Source organism: Bombus pascuorum, chromosome 6 (genome assembly GCF_905332965.1).
Source record: "Bombus pascuorum chromosome 6, iyBomPasc1.1, whole genome shotgun sequence".
Classification (NCBI taxonomy): Eukaryota; Metazoa; Arthropoda; class Insecta; order Hymenoptera; family Apidae; genus Bombus; species Bombus pascuorum.
Genome location: NC_083493.1, coordinates 571,650 through 594,266, shown reverse-complemented (window position 1 = coordinate 594,266; position 22,617 = coordinate 571,650). Strand labels below are relative to the sequence as shown.

The window sequence follows — 22,617 nt, the reverse complement described above, 5'->3', positions numbered from 1 at the left end:
CCATGACTATTGGATACAATTATTCTACGACAGCTCCTCCCGCCAGCTATCCTACCCCAGCACCTCCACCTAGCTATCCTGCTCCTGCTCCTCCACTCAGTTATCCTGCTCCAGTTCCTCCACCTAGCTATCCTGCTCCTGCTCCTCCGCCCATTTATCCTTCCCCAGCTCCTCCACCCAGTTATCCTGCACCAGCTTCTACTCCGACTTCAAAGTATAACTATTCTCCCATCTCTAGACCCAGTTATCCTGCATCCGCTCCTCCACGTAGTTATCACGTAGCACCACGTCCTGGCCCACGTTATCTACCTCCAGTCTCCTAGACTAGTTATCCTACACCAAAATCTCGATTTAGCTATCCTGGTTCAACTAATCTGGTTGAGATCCTCGACCTAGTTACCTTTTTCCATCAGAATGATTATACCGTTACTTTGCTGTTATTTAGCATCATATCACCAGTATTCAGTTACCAAGTTATCCTGTATTATCGTAAAAATAATTGCAGATTCTTTCTCTTCCTATTCTCTTTCTGTCATAAGGCTGCTTCCAGTTAGAATTATTCTTTATATATCAGCGTATTTGTAATGCAATTATAGATGATATAAAATATAAAATATGTATTATTATTGTTGAAATTAGAACGATGCAACAGTAAATCCTACCAGATACATATGAAAGATTCTAATAATTTACTATATAAGGTTTTTACGTTTGTAACTGTAAAAGCGTTTATTCTTTCAGTACTCGTAATATGTAGGTGGTTTGTGCAAAAATTTAGTCGGATGTGATGTTATACGTATCTATGTAGTCTTTCTTACAATATATGCGAACTTTATAAATTTCTTAGTCATTGTAAGATAGAACTTTTGTATTCAATTAATACAAAAATGAAGACAATTGAACGGCACTTTTACATTAATTATTCATTTTACGTACTTAATAAAGAAATCACTTAAAGGTAGATGTTAGTCAAAAGATGGGACGGAGAAAGCGAATTAACTATGTACATTCATTTATCAACAAAACCAGATTTATTTTAAATACAGTTTGTACGATAGCAGCTAATACGACTACAATGAATATCACAGCTTTTTTCTCAGGTAGACATTTTAGATGCCAGTCAGTAGCTTAACATTATTAACTAACTAAATACTACAACATAATTGAATAGTACGTAAATGATGAGTACTCATCCCAGTTAATAAATCTCCACTCAAACTTACGTATAGCTCGTATTAAACAAACATGTGTTTCTTAAACAAAACATAGGTGAAATCCGCGCTACACTGACAAATAAATTGAACAGCCATGATCCGAAGTGTTAGCGTACTACATCTAACAGGATATGACTATGTACAGTGATCTGTTACAATTATAGTTATAATCATCATTGATCTTTATGATTGTGATATCATGAACGAAGGCGCATTTGAATGGACCAGTCTTTTTTTTATAAAAGTCGAGTATAATTTCGAACTATAATTTTGACACGAACCGATAACGAAAATCAACACGCGTACGTTTCTTACTCTTAACTTTACTACTTAACTTACTGTATATTGCAACGAATTTGATTGTTTAAATAATCAACGTAAGCTTATCATAGTAGAACGTTTACAAATCAATCGTTTATCGAATAAAAAAAATTAATGAATCTCGTTAGTCTAAAACAAAAGTTAGTAATAGTCAACCAATATCACAATATCATCTTAAAAAAATGAGTTCATTTGCATAAGAATAACGAATACATGAGAACAGAATTGCCATGTTGATTACAAATCGATTACTGGTATGTAAATTTTCGTTAAAAGAAAATACATCGATTGTTTATATCAAACTTGTCGAAAACGAAATGTGATAATTACTAATCTATATTACAATGGCGAGGAATCGTAAGAACGTGCTTTATCGTACATGAAATATATACATCGTCTTTTTACTTGCAAAAACGAGAAGAAATAATAATACTTCAATCTTCGATGGATTTCATTTTAAAAAAATGAGATATAATGTGATTTTGATGATCGTCGGTGATTGATTTCTCGAATTTCTTATTCGTCTCCAGTTTCCGTTAGTCTATCCAGGCAATCGTACGACTTCGACTGAATGATATATCTGTAATATAAGTAGTTTTTGGTTAATATAGCAAAATATAAAATAGGAGTTCGGAGAAGTTAATTTTAAATTCGGTACTAAATTTAAAGGTGAATTATATTTGTTATTAGTTAAAAATGCCAAAAGGCAAAGATTTGTTAGGTAAGTGGAAAGCAGTGGCGGTAGTTAGTCGATTAAAGAAGCAAAGCACCGAAACTAACTCAGAGTTATATACACCCATATTCTCTCTATCGTTTGTTATCCGACCGTTTGTGCGTGGGGTCTCTACGACCCACGTGAAGAACCATTTTCCCAGCTTTGGCAGCCTTGAAGCTTTGCAATGCTTTCGCGTGTGTCAATCCGTCCATCGATATTCCATTGATCGCTAGAATCTCGTCTCCGATTTTCAGAGTTCCTTCTTCGGCCGCCTGGCCACCAGCCATGATATCCTTCACGAAAATACCCATGGATCCTTTGTTGCTATCAGATCCACCTACTATAGAAAAGCCTAATTTCTTCGGAGCACCCTTTTCCAAGGTGATGGTCAGCAAATTCATGGACAAACTAGTCGCCCTACGCGAATAGGGAACCGGGATGACAGCTCGCTTTCGCACTACGTGAAATTTTCTCATGCCAGTCATCTTTTCGCTAGGTTCTTTTCTCACAATTGCTTCACTTTCGCTTTTCGTTCGTTCTATAGAATTCGCGGATGAGTTCGTACCATCCTTCATCAGGGCGCCGATTTCTTGTCGTACATTTATGGAGTCGGAAACATCAGTTTGTATTTTTTCATTCATTTTTTCTTGTTTCAGCGTCCATACTTCGGAGTCGCTTCGAGTGCGTACAAGAATGTCGCCCCACGTGTCACCTAGCTCTTCACCGAAAGCGAAAGTCGGTTCTCTGGCTATCTGTAATTCCACGGATCCCGAACATGTTCTTAACGCGCTTCTAGCTTCGAGGATCGACATCCCACGCAGTCTACGTCCACAAACCCGAACGATCTCGTCGCCGATTCGAAATTGCTTCGATTTAGCTGCTACTCCATTTACGTCCATCTTTGAAATCACATAGAAAGGTCTAACAGCTTCTTTCCTTTCTACGGAAATGCCAAGGTTCCCAGATTTCTCCACGAACAATTTCATGGTCTTTAGCTCTCGACGGACCAAGGTCTTCGCTGGTGTTGGAGGAATTGACGTTGCATGATCGACTTTAGTTATCTGTTCGGATTTTTTTATTTTGTTTCTACAATGGACAACCTCGGGATCATCCGGCCCCATGTTCGACCGCGATCTCTTTGGGCTATAGTACTGCAGGGGGCTACTGACAAGTGTCGCGCAAATTTTCGTCGCTGGTGGACTATCCTTGCATGGAGATGCAGCGTTATCCAACAAACTCAACACGCTGGAGTCGATGTGCTTCCGAGACTTTAACGGTATCTGGGACTTTTGTAAATTCTGCACCTTTACCGCTTGCGACAGTTGCAGTGTTTGTTCCGGCTTCGCGAACAACTTTCTCTCTGGTGTCTTCGACAGTTCGTTGCTCATAGGTGTGGTCGAGGATGTTCTTTTATCTTCGAAATTTCCAGTCAAAGATACTTTCGACGTTCCACCGTCGCATCTTTCTAACGTAGGTGTTACGATGCTAGATTTTCTTTGTCCGACCGTACAGTTCATAGAATATTCCGTAAATCCTACGAAAGTATCCTCATCGCAACTGTCCGTGCTGTCTCCATCTGAAGCTACTGCGGTTATGTCCGTTGTTACCGATTCGTTTAATAAACTTTTGTTTATGATGACGGTGTCCTCAAGGCAAGAAGGACTCGACTCATTTTCTTCCGTTCCCGTTGTCACGTCTTTTTTTATCGGTGTATTGACTGGTAACGATAGATCGATGCCATGGTAATCGTCCGACGTTATGGAGAACCTACGGGGTTTTAACATCGGTGGAACGGAGTTCTCAATGTCTGGAGAATCGGCGCCAGCTCGCGTGCTGTCGGAATCGTAACCACTTTCGTCACATCCTAGTCGCAGATTGCTCATCAGCTCCTCCAGGCCAGTCGTCGAGTAAGGTCTGTGATTGTCGGCTCTGAAAGAAGAAACTTAGAAAAAATGGTCTCGAGAAATGTAAGACTGTATAGTTAAGCGCACCAAGTACCAAAGTAAAAGTAGCTTCTTAGTATGATTAAATAAGTATGTTTAAATATATTCAATGTCTGCAGAATCAACCAACGAACATGAACAAGATTTGAAAGAGTTCACTCACCTGTCACAATCACTGCCACCTGCACGAACGTTGAACAGATTCCTCTTAATATTGCTAAGATGGTTATTGAAAAAGTCTCTGGTTTGCGTGGAAACACTGCTTTTGCCATCATCCGTCGTAGTCTGACTCGTTTGTCGTTTAGGACTCGTACTTCTCACTTTTCCCAACGTTTCTCTTGCGAAAGCCGTTCCCTCTTGAGTCTTAAGCATATCCTGGTTCTTCAAAATATAATCTAAAACTCGGTGTTGCTCCTGGAGGTTCTGGATGCTGCGACTGAGCTGCTTTTTTTTCTCGTGAAGTATCGTTCCGCGATCTAGTCGACTATCGTCCAAACTCCTACGAAAGAGGGCACTCTTTATGGCACCTTCGCTCAAAGCCTTCTCCATCGGATAATGACTGATGCAGGTAACATCCTCCTCTTGTATCGTCACATTTTTAGCTGACACGTCGCTGTTCAAGAAGCCGCTACCTCGCTCGCTGCTTTTGAACAAATTTCGTAACGATTCCACTCTGGAAATTCTCTTTGGCTTTGGTAATTCAGACGAACCACTGATACCCTGAAAATCACGATTTCCATCAAATCAGATATTTAGCATTAGATCGAAAGAAGATACAAGTAAACACGTGACTCTGTACATAATTTTTATCCATAACATATTTTCTTCAACTACTTAAAAGATTTTAATGTAAAAGGTACAATAATACAACTATGTGATAAAAATTTGCCCAAGTATAATACAATACATGGTTAAAAAAAAGATACTCAAAAGGTTCAGACATAGCCAGTCAAGTGATAAGTAACAAGTAAGCAACTTACATTTTTTTTTTTTTTTTTTGTACGTGGAGCAATCATGGACACTCCGCCGCTGCGGCAGCAGCAGAAAGTAAGTAACTTATTACTAAACGTTTAAGCCACAACCAGTAATGTAATAAAAGGGTTTAGTTGAGTAGATCCAAATTTTTAGATTTTCTGGTCAAGTAAGGGAAAAGAAGAGAATATGGGCGAAAATATGATTATAATGATTTTATTAATATAACTATAGGAACATTATTAAAAACATATTGATTAAACTTTTTAAACTCTAACAGTTAAACAATACACAACTAATATCAAATAATTAATACTATAATGATGGAGGAATATTCTGCGACAATATTGCACATATATTTGCTTCTTAATATTTGATAGAAACCCAAAATTTAATGATTTTACTTAATTTCTTCAACCCTGCCAAAAAATGTTTTCTACTTAGCTGATTTAAAAAAATATCCGAGATTGATTGAAAAACAGTTTGTGCCTATAAACTAGTATAATCACCAAACTCCCTAGCATTAAAAAATGTAAATTTGGACTGCGACCAATTGCGGCTTACTTGACCAAAAAATCTAAACATTTGGATGGGCTTAACTGATCGTTTCACTAAGCTACTTGACTAAATTTCAGTGTTCATAAACTGCAATATATTAAATTCCTTGTTACTTACCTGCCGTAGTGGCAATGTCTGAATCAGTCTTAATTTTCGAATTAGTTATCGAGTTAAATGAAATGAACGAAGGTAGCATATTTACGTTTTCTTTCTCGTCTGTTACACCGCTTTTTCGATTCGGGCTCCATCGTCTTCGTCGGCCTGAAACCGAAAGCAATTCGGAGCTTTCCGATCTCTTTAACTGATCCCACCTTCGACCTACTTTTCTGCCCCATGTCGAAATTCCTGTGACGTAAACCAGATTCGATACGTTAATTCTTATTCTACGTCGTATCCTACGATTTAACTACGGTATTTAGTCGTTACCTTTTCGATTCGAAACGCAAGATTCCGACGATGACGGTTTCAAGAACGGTGATTCGCTATCGTCTTCCTTCATGGACATCCGACCTAATCCATCGTTTTCTTTGTGCAATTTTTTATTACTTCGACCGAGATTTTCCTCTGCCACTGTCAAAGGCGCTGTTCCATCCTGAGATAATGGAGTAGCCGAAACTAGCTGTGGGCTGGTATCAACACACTGTCGTTTGAACAGACGCATCGCGATAGCCTGAAAAGAGTGGTGATATCGAGATTACATAAGCGAATAGATACGACTGACTGCAACCGAATAAGTTTCCTCTTGTAAGATATTCATGACTTGCAACTGCTGCGCTTTCATCGATAAACATTATATAGTTATTAACAACTAAACGTAATTTTCGTGTGCCTTTATAAATAATGAATATTATATATAAAAAGTATTAATTAATAAGTATTAATATAAATACTTATTAATTAATACTCTAGAATTCATATGAAAGTTTAAAAAGAAATATAGAAGAAGGAACAGAAGAAGAGATTGTACCAACACTCGAATCACAACGAACACAGAGATGCGTAAAGTTTAGTAAAAGTTCGGATCATCGAACGATCATTTTCCCAGCATTCCAGGAACGTTTAGCAACGTTTCCTATAGGTATCGGTTTGCGGACGAAAGACAAGTCTCTCTCCTACTCACGCCAACTTTATCACTACCACGCTTTTACGCCTTAACGGCTACGGTCGAAAGTGCGTTACCCGTTCCCAGCTTCGAGTTACATCCACCCATATCGAGCGTCTCGAAAACGAGCGATCGCTTTGCCCACGGCCCTCTCTCAGGTTCCAGCAACGATCACGTTCATGCACCACTTCCTCCTCGATGTCTCTCTTGCGAACAACGATTAATAATAACCGACGCCCTTCGTCATTTCACGCCGCGATCTCTCCTCGTATCTCGAACCGTTTTCTTCGATATTCCACCACGCGTCCAATGATCGCGACCGCGTTTCTCTTTTTTACGATTAATTACCTCAACTGGCTCCGGTTAAACCTATATGACTGAGATAAATAACTTCCTCGCTTTTATCCAATCACCATACAGGCCAGAGAGTGAAAATATAAAATTAGTCAAAAACAAACATGTAAAAGCCGGCACGACGCGAGTCTTCGTGGAAAAATAAAAAGGATATAGAATCAAAATTTTTCATTCTCGGCTTAGTTTCCCAGGAAATCGAGTTTGAAGATTTATCAAGTATACTTGAACATGGTTAATTCTAAACTAAACGGGATTACTTACACGTCGACTAGTCGATTATCTAAATCGTCAAGAGATCATTCTACGTATGAAAGAAAGTCGAACGTAGAATGCAATTTTTTCACAAGACGCTTTGCTTCCGAGAAAAAATTAGTGAATTGAAAATTTATCATACACGTGTACTAGCCCGATGCCTTAACTAAACACGTTTAAACTCTGTTTTCTTGAAAATAAAATTTCGATTTCTTTGGAAATGAATTTTCTTAAACGGAAAAATGTTATTCTACATTTTCTTATTTTATTTATTTTCATACTGCCACCTTGTCCAGAATTAGCCACGTTCAAGCATAGTTGATAAATTTTCAATTTCGGTTTTCTGGAAAACTCTGGAATTTTTCCACAAGGAATCGCGTCGTGCCGGCTTTTACATGTTATTCGATCGGAACTTGTATATCTGGATACGAAATGGAATATTCAACAAAATATCAGGCTCGATAGAAATATTCTATACGTAATTAATCAAAAACCCACGCTTAGTCCGCAGTGAAAGGTCAGTATTGAATATTAAGGATATTACCAATATACATTTAAACCACGTACCACGATATACTCAGAAGATACTTTACCATGATTATTTCTATTAATCATAACCGACGAGAATTAATACGACCACTGAAAACCGCGACGTTAATGTATATTAGTAACATTGAGATTAAAGAGGTTCCTGTAGTTTATGAGGCTGCTAGAGGTATTAAGCATAAAGTATTAAACATAAATTTTCACTGATTCGTGAATTGACAAAAATAAAACAAGAAAAAGCGTATTATTTATATCACCGTGCAAAGCAACGCAATTTACGAATTTATGGGTCATTAAAACGATCGGTGAACTGTTTCGATTTGTTTTGTACATCGTCTAAAAATATTGCACATATGAATTGCGTTCGATGTAAGTAGTATTTGTCGGCGTTCATTGTTAAATACATATGTCCTTGTAACGCTCCGAATCAAAATTATCCTTTACGATCAAATCTCAAGAAAAAAATTTTCAAAACGCTGCTCAATTTCTTCTGATTTGATAAGTATCACCCGTTATGTAGGCAGCACCGGCACAATGTTCTAGGATTGGAGAAGAGGGAACAGGGTGTGGAGACAGGGAAAAAAGCGCATGTAGCGTTGCCCACGTGTCCCGGCCGGCCGTATAAGTGTATATCAGATAGAGCACATGTCGCGACGAAGTGGCGCGCATTTTTCCTAGACGAAGCGCACACGTACGCGCCGCGTTCGAGACGTTCCACGCATCCGGTCGCAATTACGACGCCCTTCGAAAGATCGCCGTTCACGGATCGCGTCTGTTAACGAAGTCGTCCAACGATTCGCGTCAAATAAAGTCGACCAACTATAGTTGCAAACCAAATCAGATCTGTACCTGTTCGAATATTATGCGTTACCTTTTCTTAAAGTGAGAATTTATCATTTTCATATCAACCACTGCTACATCAACTGCTGGTGAAAACGTAATGAAATCTTTTTACACTATCATTACCGATTATTTACAGTCAGTCTGACTCAGTTCATGTCCCAACTGTTGATAATTCCAACGAATACCGTGCATTTCTACCTGGCGTTAATTTAGTTAATTTATATATTTAGTTAATTATATATCTCAGGGTGTTCTGTAACTTTCCATACCTATTTTACAAAATTAAAAATTAACTCGAGCTTTCTCCGCGAGTACGAGCGCTCGGAGCCACGATACGGACGAGATTAGCGCATTTTTTAATCGAACGATAAACAGTATCAACGAGTATTAATAAAATTTCTCTCGACTTTCGCCAGACTATATTTGAGTTATATATCGCTTTTCAAACATATCATTACCTTACGGTCGAGACAGACGATTCAGATTGCAAAGGTAATTACCATTTTTTGTCCACGAGTTATAAATCTTCTTGCGCTTCCTCGAGTCGAATTAAGGCGTCTAATAGCCTTTTTTGAAACGAACATTATACTTATAATATAAAACATAGAATGCCGAGGCCGTTGATTGCGGCAAATCTACCAGTCCATTCGATACGGGCGTTTCAACACGAATCTTGATTTTCACAAAAAATTCAGATAATGCTTGTAGTTATATGTATATAGCTCATATATTTAGCGCAACTTTTAATGATCACACTACAAATGCTACGATATTATAAACGTAAACGTCTATATGAAGCAACAATTCCTAGCAGTTTGAGTCCTCCCTAGGTGTAACATGTCAAAAGCATCACAAACGTCTTTCTAATTCACACCATTTCAACTAGACAAATCAAGAGATATCACCTTTGTTTTAATCCGTCCCTTTGCCCAAATCCCACGAGCGACGTCAAAGCTGTTTCCACGTCTCTCCATCCTTCTCCCTCCTCTCCAGCCTTCTCTCGCGCTACAGCGTCCGAAATCAAAATACCGACCCATCCTCTGTGCAACTTCTCGCGGAAAATCACAAGAACGCGTATCGAACTAACGACGAACAACGCGATCGTTCTCGTAAACCCGTTCAATCGTCAGGATTTCATGGAAACACAGCAACACGTAACGCGACTAGCCAGAGCCACCGATTAAATCTCGTCGAGTTACGAAGAAAGAAAAGCGGCACCCACGCGCAGTTTTGAGAAAAGCCAGCGAGGCAGAACGAAGCCAGACACGATGCACCAGCTGATTGGCTTCCTCCTCGACTCGACTTTTCATTCATACTATCGTGCACCGAAAACTCGATTCTACACCCCCACCAGTCAACCACGAGTCTCGCCCCCGCCTGTTTCTCCTTCGGAAATAGATTCATCATCAGGATGTCGTCCCGAACACCGGAAACGGCCGCTTCCTGTCGAGCCAGCTTCCCGTCGCGCGTTCGTCTCTCTTCCACGCTCTCGTTTTTTCCGTCTGTTCTAGCTTTTTTCCGCTTCCCACGGAACGTATATGTAAGCATCGGTCCGCTTTCAAGAACGAATATCTGTCGTTTATCAAACAGTGAGCGAAGTTTGCGGTTCGAATTTACAGGTCGGGTTTACGGGCCGAGCCACAACCACCAACTGGCTACTCACCTATTTCAAGGTAACATAACGGTGCGAGATCATAGGTGACGCGAGATGCATTACAGTTACAGCCGGGTGCATACCGGACTTTATTCCAGTCGACGTTTAGACGTGCTTCGGACATGCCTTCGAAACAGCCGCGTGCGTACGTACACGCTGGCAGCCCGTGCGAAAAATCTGCCTGGAGTAGAACGCTATAGCCGCGTGTCTCTGCACAGGCTAGCTATACGCTGTAAAATATGAAATACGGTGTATGGCACGGTTGCACAAGTCCCATGTTCCAGCCCGAGTCTCCAGATAGTTATTAACTAACGAGACGTTGAGACGATCCGGTAAAATTAACGATTACGATTTAGTTTGCTACTTTATAGCGAATTACTCAAATGTCGGTTTTAATCGAATTGCGTGTTTGAAACGAGAACGAATAACATCGTAAGCATATCTTTGGGAAAATTCATGAAACATCGTAATTTTATAAGGAATTTTTGTAACTAAAAACGTAATAATGATACATCGAAGTTATAAAATTAAAGATGTACGCGCAAATAAATAGAATTATTCTCAAGTTCGTCCATAAATTTGTGTTCGTCGAGGGAAGTCATTGGTGCATTATGGCTGGAGCAGGGGTCAAACGCAAAAACTCATCGAACGGTGTGTTAGCGGCAATATTTTTACGCGTTACACCCGTTCGAATACGTGGTTAGCCTTGCATCCTTTGGCTACAAACGGAGGTGCAAGAGGATAAAAACAGCGTGCGTATTGCTGCATGCATTTGCATGCTGCTGTGGAGCTGCGCTATTAAAACCAGCGAAAGTAAGTTGACCGTAAAATGTGGGTGATTGGGTCTCTGATCTTCGACAGGAGCCCAGAGAAAAAATCGCGCGAGAAGATCGCGATAGTCGTTTATTCGCAAAGCGTACAGTCCAATCCTAAGATGTTCCATTACTAGCCAGCCACTGATTCGTTTCTTACCGACGACTATTCTATTTTGCAGACTACGTATTATTGTACTTTCCACGTAATAAATGAAACTTTGGAAATATCGAATAACTTCAATAATGTCTTTTTTTTTATCAAAGAGAGGCAAGAGCAAAGTTAAGGTTTGGTCTTTTGGTTAAGGTTATTTGAATTCAAGATTTCAAAAATGTCTTATTGTCAGGTATCACAATATGAAAGAAATTGAAAGTATGTAAACCATTATTTGCCGAAGGTAAGACGAAAATAGCTCCGTCATCTGATTGACTTTCACAGCTTGCAATACGTGAGAACATGAATGGTCGCTGCAATTGATGATGAACATGCATAACTTGGTTTAAAATACGGTTGCTGTCCTTCGTTAGAGCCCATTGTCTATTCTGTTTTAAAATATAATCATCGTTTGCAATAGGACCCGAGGAAATTATTCCAAGTCAAGAAGTACTAAGCTTCCAAGTAAACTTTAGCCAAGTAAAAGTTTCCAAAAATTATGTTTCGCGTCATTAGGGAGCAACGTTTCAACACTTTTACGGCAACTTTCACTCGATACTCTTTTTCCCCATCACTTTCCCCATACAGCTTCAATTCGTTAACAACTCTCGTAAACTTCAATATCATTTACCAAAATTCATTTTTTCGATACGATTCGATACTAGTTTAATTTCTAATTCTTTGTAATTCTGACATAACCATAATTCAGCGGTTCTCTCTTCTATATTTGCCGCAAAAACGAGTGTCTCTGCGAGGACGATGACGAGTCCAGAAAACGCATCTTTCCTTTTGCGAATTCGAAAAACCGGTTCCATTTTATTGCTCGATATACCATCCGATGTTAACACACGGTTACTGTATCCACCATATATAAGCTAAAGGATAAATCGATATTCGATTCGATTATTCGTCGTTATCCATGAGACAACCAGCCGAACAAAATCGGTGCCACGATATTTCGGTCATCGTCGTCTTCCTTTCTTGATTTTAATCTTTTATCTGTTCACTATTTTTTCGTTTACTTGGACCGTAGAAAGTAAAACTATGGGATTTCGAGCGTCCTCGAACACGCTCGTCGTCTGACACAGATTCATGATTTCGAACACCGACCGCTTGTCCTCGACTGGTTTTTTTTTCGAAAGAACTGCCATAGCCCACAGCGAATCGACTCTCGTAGAAAGCGGATTTGCCGATCCAAGGATCATACCAGATCGGAAACTACGTTCTTCGTTTTTAATTTAATCGACGGACGAAAATGTTCACGAAGATCCAACGCTCAATAAATATGGGTTATCGCGGGATGTTTTTAGATCGATACAATCGATATAGTTAACCGAATATGAAGTATGATAAAATTGAAATAATGAGGTTTAACAAACACCTTCTGTGTTTAACAATAAGATATTTTTATTTCGGATCGCTTTGACATTATAGTTTCTTCGATCGCTTCCATACAGAGAATCTTGCTTAGAAATTCCTAGATATCGGAAATATTCCAAGATATTCAACCTCACTTTCCATATACAGTGCATATTTCTGCATACCAACTAATCCAAGCAACGCTATCTTCGATAAATTTGAAGCAATGGTAGAAATACAAGACTTCAAACTACTACATATTCCACTTCTGTATTCAATCGAAGTAGTTGTTGAAGAAGAACTCGTATAAGTACGCGTTTCTTATATTCCTCTTATTTAACAGGCATGCCAAGTTTCACAGAAATCGAACACCCGGTGGACGTATCTCGTTAGTAGCCAGCACGATGGCAACAGAATGTTTGTGCAATCGTTCAGAGTAGTCGGTGATAATTACAACTTTTTACTTTAGTCCATTCCATGCGAAGTACGAGGCGTTGAATGAACGCTAGCAAACGTGTTCCAGGAACGCGACACGACGTGGTGTCTTTTTTTTAAAAGAACGTAAATGTGTACCAAACAAGCCAGCATTCTCGATCGCTGGGAATTTTCATCAACAGGCCTACATTCCGTCTTAAACGAACCAAATCTAATGCGATCATTCGCCCCGATGAGAATCGTGTCATGATCTACAAGACACAGGCTGTCCTTGCGTTTAACTTTTAACTTACTACGACGGTTATCTCGTCGAGATATTTACGGAGAATACGAGGAAAAAGATCGAGTATTTCCATGAGACGGTAGTATTAATCGAGAAGGTACATTTGATGGAAAATAGAAGTAGTTGAAATATTTTTTCTAAATGTTTATAGCTTGACGACTTATCTATTAATAAACAATCTTTAATAAGAACAATCTTATCTGCAAATTATTTCATATACAAAATTCGACTCCATAAAATTAATAAGTTACCATTCCTGATCATACGAAAAACATACGAAAAGTCATGTACATATATCACATCCGTATTAGAACACATTTTACTTGATTGCTCGATTTCTTATACAACTCCTATCATACGTCTGATACAAATCTTGAACATGGAATCATGTTATCACTGGTTACTGTACGAAAGAACAGGGCAAAGATTCAGACACCGAGTGTCTATTTAATAATGTTTATTTGCAAAGTCCATACAACTTTTAAACGAAGAAGAGGATGGAGGAACATGGCAGTAGCAAGACGGACAGAGCGCTACACCATTGACCATTGAAACAAATCAAGATAGATAGTAGCGCGTTTACCGGAATGAAAATTTGTCTCCTTGTCCTCTACTCGAATTCTCTGATAACGGGATGGATGTTTTTATGGGGAAGAACCGGCTGGTACTTTCTTTCCTTGTATACGAACACGTCCAAGAGGAGAGCGGGTTGGACGGAGATGTCGAATACAAAGTCTAAAGAAAGAGACCGAGAGAGAAAGTGCAAAAGCGAAAAAGAGAAGAGAGATCAAAGAGATCTAAGAATTTTCAGAATAAGCGAAACGCGATGGATTTATGTAAACTCACGAACCAGGATGTGGTTGTTTCGCGTTCGCCTTGTCTCGAGAACTCGAAAAACGAACAATGTTCGTTCCAACGTGGGAGAATCGCGGAAATTGTAGATGAGACGTGCTCGGCTTACGAGAATTAACGCAGCTGGTGTGAACTTGTAGGTATGCATGTAAAATATTACGTAGCGGCAAGATCGTTACCTGGCGATTCATTGTTGAGTATGTTGGTGGTGCCGGGTTGCACGAGCTCGTCTTGAGCCCCCACGAAACCGGAAGTCCTCGCCAGGAACTGATCGGAGCTGCGAATTATGTAGTTCTCCGAATTAATCGATGATTGAATTTGCGAAAAACATATCGTAGAAGCGTTAAGTAATAGAACGAAGAGGGAAAAACGGAAAAACAATAAAAATTCCATGATTTAAACTACAAATAAAGTAAATTCAATCTCGTAAAATAAAAAATGTCAACTTTATCGAAACAGGGATTAGAAATCGTGCATGGCGGTACCATTACACGTGACAATGAAACGTCACTTATCGGTACACGAATTTACATCATTACCCGATAAACTGATAACAATTCTCAATCATCGCACAGACGATTCTGAATGCAATTCGTTGAAAATCAAATCTAACGGCAGCATGTACGCTGAATGGATTCGATGCAAACGCTCGATGGAGAAAGAACATAATGAAAAGAAGAAAGAAAAAGAAGAAAGGGAAAACGGATGGGACAATACGTTCAGCGTGGGAGAATCGTAGGCAACGTACGCGAGGTGTGCACAAGAACGACAAAGAGGGAGGATAATCGACATCTGTTCCATAACACACTAGAAACCCTAACCATGGGCTTCCAAAGGACAGGTTCCCATAGGGGCAGGTATATACGAGGTCAGGTGGCCCTTGGCTGAAGATCTTTTTCAAGAGCTTCCAGCTTTTTTGCAATTATGTCGATCGTCTATGGAAATAACTTCTATTATTCGGTCAGACACGTTGCACTCGTGTTTCCATAAAACTTTGGTGACTCATCGTCAGAATTTGCCTCGTAGTTATCGTTTTTACACTTAAATCATTACTGCTACGATAGACTCCCCTCTCTTCCCAACCCCTACCACCTCTTTCTCTCTCTTGTCTGGTCACGTTTTCGTCGAGATCTTATTCCGATAAGAAATATCAAACGGCAAGATAATGCATCCGCCAGTGATATATGCATTTACAAACAAAATGGTTGCCTCTGGCATTTAATTCTATCCATTGATCACGATTAGAATTTTTAATAAACGACGGAAGCCTCAGCCACCTTACATTTACGCATCGTCACAATAGTACCACGCACTAATTACATCCTACGTGAAATCATTAACCTAGCTTCCATTGTGCCATTGTGCTCAGCTTTTAACGAAGCGAGTTCTCAACTGCTAACCATGCACTGTAAATCTCCCTAAAGGAATAACATATTTATGCAATTAACCAAACGAGCTATTACGTATTAACGTAACAAGTGCAAATACTGTGAACGCGTTTGTACCGGTATAACGTACGTTAATATCGTCATTATATCGTTACACTATCATTAAACAACAAATTCAATTATTATGTAACAATGCTACGTACGTTCTACGATTTTAATTCACTTAATTCTCGCGCAATGTATCTTCTCGTAACGCTTATTCAGACCGTGGCAAGTGGCTGCGAAAGGAAAGTTACAATACGCGTACGGATAATTTTATTTGCAGAGAAACAACTCATAAGCATGACACGTGCTATAGACGCAATTACCTATCTTTACGGAATAAAGTTTAGCCTAGGGTCGTCCCATAATTATACCGTTTCGCGCTAATGATCGCTTTGTGTATGTGTAATTAAGAAAACGCATTAAATATGCTGGCGGAGAGAAACGATCAGCGTGCCGTTCAGGTACGTTGCTTTCATGTAAAATGGCACGGTGATACTTCTTTAATAGATCGATCCATTAGATCGAATGGATATCGTAATTCTGCTCTCGTCGTGGAATTTACGACGAATCGTACGATATGCGCCACTAATTTCGCTAGATGGATCGTGATACCTCAAATTTGAACAGCGATTATTACCTATTATTAGCATAACTCGATGTAGGGCGTTTAGAACGCTGTATGACTAGAAATTTGTCAATCAAGAATTCTCAAGTATAATGAAAAATTTGGTATAATAAGAATATAATTTATATTCTGCCAGTCAGTCGATAAAATAATCTAACACTTGGTTCACATGGTTTTTGTATTACAATGTTTCGGTAGTATTACCGGAAAATCTGTTTAAACTCGTAAAGAATCGTAAAAAATCGCGCATTCCAGGAAGCCCCTTTTAACGAGTTTAGCGTTTATTCTGGTTTTCGTTTGCCGTTGTCACAACTCGAGAGATACACGTTATAAACTTCAATCATCGATTCAATTAGATTAGTTTTTTTTACAATTTGATAAGTTTTTTTTAAAACGAGCATTTAAATTTCCGTCTCGAGGGACTTAGGAACGGCAATGAAAATACAAATACTGGAAGAAATATGAAAAAATAATTAAAGTAGTACTACAAGGACAAACACGCAGCGGACAATGAAAATGTATTACTCTCCAATTTTTCCAAATATTCATGTAAAATAATGTCTGAGATTAATAACAGTAGTATAGCGAATCGCATGGAAAAAAAAGTAACGACGCAACAACGATAATGCCCACGCTGGAGAAACAAAATCACCAGTGTTTACTTGCAAAAGCCGCGTAATTAGAATGTTAGTCCGCATTATAACGTTCATAGAACTGCACAATCAGTTTACTCGTTAATTATACAAGAAACACGACCGAGATTCAACGGATAAAGAACATGTATTACAGCATCTGAAGAAACTTAAAGGAGGTCCTAGTTTCTCAAATATTTTTGAAATGCATCTCTGAAACGCTTCGCATAATTACAAGTCTCTTTATTCCGTTTAATTTCGTCCGATATTGTCTAACTGCTAACGTTATTCATAATTTCTGCGACTTTCTAACGCATCTTTCAACTTTTGATGAGCGTAACTTAATGTATCATAACATTAATCCTTTCGCCAGAGATGTTCATATTTTACACATGGAAATAACAATTGTACGATTATTAAAATTGGATTAGCACGTTCGTACAAGAGAAATATTCTGATTAGCAGTTTACGGTACATCTTATCGGTTACGGGTTACATCCGTTTTGGATAAATCTATAAATGTAGAAAATTTGATCGAGAATTTCACGTGTAACGATCTAATAATTTCTACATCATTTGAATCAACGAACAGGCCCCACTTCAATCGATATCACTATACAGTACCTATCTATTTCCAACACCGTCTGAAAACCGTAAAGTATCTCCGATGAACACTTCACGAGTGTCGTGCAATTAGAACCCCCCTCCCCGCTTTAATCTGGATAAATCCATCCTGATCCATTACCAAACGTGACCACACCTAGACCAGCTATGTGGTAGCCCTACCCTTTTATTAACGCTAGGAACACCTGCGATAACTTCTCATTTGCTGCCTGTTATCTAGGGCCCGGATGACACACGTTCATGGTTCCGCCAGAGGAAGGTCAGATGGAGATCACGAGATTAGATCGGGACAAAGAAGGTCGAAGAAGGGAGTCGAGACGAAATAGAAAGAGAGGAAGAACGAGTGAAACGAACAGTCGCGGAATCGAGAAGGAGTCACGACGAAGCGAAAGCAGGACAAAGAGAAAGAGACAAGGCTGTAGAGAGAAAAAGAGTGAGAGAGGATAAAGAGAAAGAGGTGTATCAGCTAGCAGAGAGTTCGTTGCCCGATTGGCTAGCTTCGCCGTGCCTCTTCTTTGCCGTCCGCTTCATCCTTTTTTATTCACAAGCATTGAACACGCGTACACGGCCGCAGGTAGGTACATACAGGAGTGGCTGTTTCGTCGAGTCGTCGAGGATGACGTCATCGATCGACAAATCTACCCAGGTGAGTTCAGGTTGCCTGGCGAAATCACCGTTCGTTCTTTCTCCCCTTTGACGTCGATATAGAATAACCTGCATCAATATGGCCGACATTGATGCTCGCTTTATTTCAAAGTACACCAAAATCGTCTTTGTTATATGCATAGCGAGTCAGCGTCAGTAATTATCTTTTCGAAGTCTTTCGGGCCTCTATAGACCCGAAATTACTTAGATCTTTTTACACGGTCTTACAGAAAAAATCAAATTACTCGTGTTGAAGGGTACAAGTCAAACAAGAGTTTAATCAAGACATACTTATGTTTAAAAACATTCCGAAAGAAATACTATTTCTTTACATGAAAGGAAAGAATATACTATTCTTTACATTCGAGACACGCCATTTGGGAAATAGTTTAGGAATGTTACTGGATCGTCAAATTATGATTCAACCAACCTTTAACATTGGGAAAGCTATTCCTCGATCCAGTCGAAGCTCGTTAACGCAGAGCACACTAAACAGAATAAATATGACAAGCAGTTGAAAGCATGGAGCAATAAAAATCAGATATGGAAAGGAGAACGCGATTGCTACTCGCTGAGCTGGGTCTAATTGTAAGAAGATTGGATGAAACAAGGGGTCGCGACCGTCATTAACGCCCATACAAAGGGAACGTGTATCGTTTGATATCCGAGTTGGCAACCTAACAATAAGGATCAGCAGTCGTACAATACAATTTTCTCCAACGTAGTGTCGTCTTGCGCTTCCAACATAAGAAACAATCTCCCTGTCTCAACAATCTCCTATGTCTAACTGTAAGACCGTCCATTATACGCTCATTCGTCATTTTTCTACATACAAATTGCCGTTCATTGTTCATCGCATAAGCTGCAAGCGACTTACCGGCTTAACGTTTGAATCCAATCGATCTAGACGATAATCTATCGTTCCAAAAAATCAAGAACGTCACTGTCAACCGATGTACAAAAATCCCTGTTTTTCATTGTGTAAGACGATAATGGTATTACATAATATCATAATCGCGATATACTTTATACCACCTGTTTTTATCGTACCTGTTAGAAAAAAATATTTTTTTCTTCGAAAAATCTGTTTAGGCTATATAAATATAGAAGTAAAATATTTTTTGCGAAATGCGCGACCTCAAGGTAAACGGATTCGTAACTGATTCTATCGATTCAAGTAGCATCGTGTTTTCGAACACAATGTGATTCAACGGTTGCTCGGTGCAACGTTGAAAAATATTTACCAAACCATATGTAACCAATGTGTATAGTGTCAACAGTATTATGGTTTACTACAATTTTCTACTGTTTTGCTCTATTGCTTTGGCAAAATAGTTTTGTATATGTATATACAATAGCCGATATACCTCTTTTAAAATAGTAGAATCACGTAAAAATTCTCTAATCTTTCTTTCGTCGTAATAATAATCTATGTATGTTGAAATGATTCTGCTTTCGAAGGTTAATTTTCATTGCTTGGAATTAGCTACATGTAATATTAAGAAAAAAATAAAACAGAAAAATGTTAACGTTAAATTTTTCAATCGCTTTAGTTACTAAAATATTTAAATTAACTATTCGAAAATTTATCGTTCCGAAATTAGATTATATTTCAATTCTCTAGTAAAAAGATTTGCAAATGATTAAATAGTTGGCTACTAGCATTATCGGCGAGATAATTTATAAGAATACCTTTCATGAGGAGTGACAAATAATTTAAGTTCGTTTCCAATCCTATATTAGGATGTACATAGATAATTGCCAAATTAAGGATGCCCTTAAACACCTATCAATGAAACGCAGAAACGCAGGAAAGCATTTGTACTTTTTTCCAGAAGAAGAGCTAGAGATCATCGTTGCTATACCTTCGTAGAGTGTAAACTTAACTCACTTGCCTATTTCTCTATTCGATTTATAGGGACCTAACATGCTAATTATACGCGGTAAATCAGCTAATAAACTCGAAATTTTATTTTGTAGTCTTCAAGGCCAACCGTCTCTCGACATTCAGTTTCATGTAAACAATTCGCAAAGCGAAGAATTCCCATTTCTAGTCGAAACTGAAATTCCAATAAAAGGAAATCGTTCTTGGATTAAAATGACGCGTTTTTATACAGCGATATATCTATTATATGTTCCAAGGACAAAAAATTCGGTAACGTCGGAATTATCAAAAATAAAGAGAATCGCGAGACATTTCGCGAGTGCTTTGTTAATTGGCCGTGAATTAACAAAGAAACTTCGGTTGCTAGGCGAAGTTCTTAGAAGCGAAACACAAAACAAAACTAGGGATATTACTTCTTGAAAATCTGCTACATAAATCTTTAAACAAGAATCCATATTTAGAACGCGTCTCTGTGAAAGCTCTCTCTTCGCACACAGAAACAAGAACTTTATGATGCTATTAACCACAAAGATAAAAGTTTCTTAATTTAACGTGAGATATTCGAACAAGACGAGAGGGCTAAAATTCCAGCCAGGCATTAATTAACGTCGAACTTTAGAACTGTTCGTGTAAACATCGATACAAACTGCTCTGAACGCGAGCCAAGTCGTTTGTAAATGGCCCAAAACATGGCGTTGCGGCAACAAAGTAGCACTTCGAACAAATTCCAAGTCAAAATTTCCGACAAGCACATAAGAAAAATAAGAAAGAAACGTTTCTCTAATTATATCTTACAACAGACCAATACATCGCCGCTGTATCCTATAATAACGCACAAATGAGAAAATAAATAACCCGTCGACAAATGTCAATCTTCGTTCAGTATCAAACGTTTTTGAAATGAAACTTAGTTATCAGAATTAAACGATTTACGAAAAATCCTAGGAAAGGTATGAGAAAATATAAGAGAAACTCACCTTTGACTAGAAGACGCTCCTCAAATGAAATGCATAATAAGAAGACACGAAACCAAGAGAATCACGAGTATATCACGAAGCACTGATTAAATAAGCTTTGTTAACTTCACAAAAAAGCAAGGAAACGTTCGAGATCCGAACTCGATCGAAGATTGGTATTTCGACGCCGATTCACGCGATATCGAACTACGTATTCCTGATGTATCCAATTGACGAATCAGTTGGTAGAAGCGATCACCGGCACGACTCTGTCGAAACTGGCGAGTGGAGCGACAGCACCGAGAAACGCCAGGGTTGCCTACGCACCGATGCACGTGGGCTCTGGAGTGGGGAGTGTAAAGACATGGAATTGAGAGGGTCCGTAGTCCGTAGTAGGTATTTGCGAATAGCGTTTTACTCGATGGAAACAGGGGTGGTGTAAAGTGTATGTAAATCATTCGCACTCTCCATCGACTGTCCGTTTTTCTTTTTCTTTTTCCTTTTTCGCGCTAGAACCGCTTCGATCTTATCAAACACTGCTATCTTCTTTCACTCTCGGGTGGACTTTTTAGTGGCTCAGCTTTTATTACGATGTCGCAGTTATTACAGAGATCTTACTTATAATTAAAGTATGACAAAGGTTTAATTTCAGTTGTAATTATTTTTACTTTAAATATCTTTTGCTATAAACAGCACAATGGAACAAATAGGTTGTCGCTTTCGGTACGAATGATAACAGCCATATCACTATAATTACTTGGGGAAAGTATTGAAAGCAGTTTGGAATCTGTTATTATTATGATTTCTCCTTCGTGTGGAGAGTTTCTTGGACAATGCACGAGCTATAGTTTCGTAACATATAAACAAAATTTTACGCCCATTTTCAACCCAAGAGTCCACAAGATACTCGAGAGATCGTCGAGTAACACGAATCATCGATTCGGTCAACATTTCACGAGTAGGTAGTATCGAAAGGAAGCTTCGACAAAAGAAAAAGGATTACACGGTGGACAATACACGCGAAGTAGATTATATTTCAGTCCGTGTAACAAACTCGATTCAACCCGGTTCTAAGGCAGCTTTCAACGAGCTTATTGCCTGTGCCTGACTTCTCTAAAAGAAGGTGGAATACACGTAAGAAGAAGCAGAGGGGAACAGGTTTTAGATTCATTCACATCTCGCCAAGGCCTTGAGCTCGACAAAAAGCATTCTATGCAGTTCCTACCATAGGATCATCCTGTATTCTTGCGTAGGTAAGAAAATTGTAGAGTTGGATTATACATAACACTTCGTTAACTATATACGTGTCTTATGTTTTATACAATATAAACTACGATGTGTCTCGTACAGTTACCAGCTCGGAAATATCAAAAAAAGCGACAAACGAGCGATTCTCGTCTTCGATCGTCAATTGTCTCGAATAACAGTAACGCTCGAAAACTCGAAAC

General features: G+C 38.8%; 1 protein-coding gene across 4 annotated transcripts; it reads right to left on the bottom strand.

The window, feature by feature from the left end:
• Nucleotides 1–1,012: 1,012 nt before the first annotated feature.
• Nucleotides 1,013–21,467, bottom strand: LOC132908449 (uncharacterized). 4 transcript variants are annotated; one of them, XM_060962488.1, is made up of 7 exons: nucleotides 10,484–10,651; nucleotides 9,726–10,392; nucleotides 6,150–6,393; nucleotides 5,926–6,068; nucleotides 4,357–4,913; nucleotides 2,362–4,179; nucleotides 1,013–2,115 (listed from the first exon to the last, which is right to left on the bottom strand). In XM_060962488.1, the coding sequence occupies exons 2-7, from the start codon at nucleotides 9,855–9,857 to the stop codon at nucleotides 2,052–2,054; spliced, it is 2,958 nt and encodes a 985-aa protein (XP_060818471.1). In that variant the 5' UTR covers nucleotides 9,858–10,392; nucleotides 10,484–10,651; the 3' UTR covers nucleotides 1,013–2,051. The 4 variants fall into 4 exon arrangements, with proteins under 4 accessions (XP_060818471.1, XP_060818470.1, XP_060818473.1 ...); XM_060962487.1 differs by having other exon boundaries at nucleotides 2,362–4,192; nucleotides 4,364–4,913; nucleotides 10,484–10,650; XM_060962490.1 differs by having other exon boundaries at nucleotides 2,316–4,192; nucleotides 4,364–4,913; nucleotides 10,484–10,649.
• Nucleotides 21,468–22,617: the final 1,150 nt, after the last annotated feature.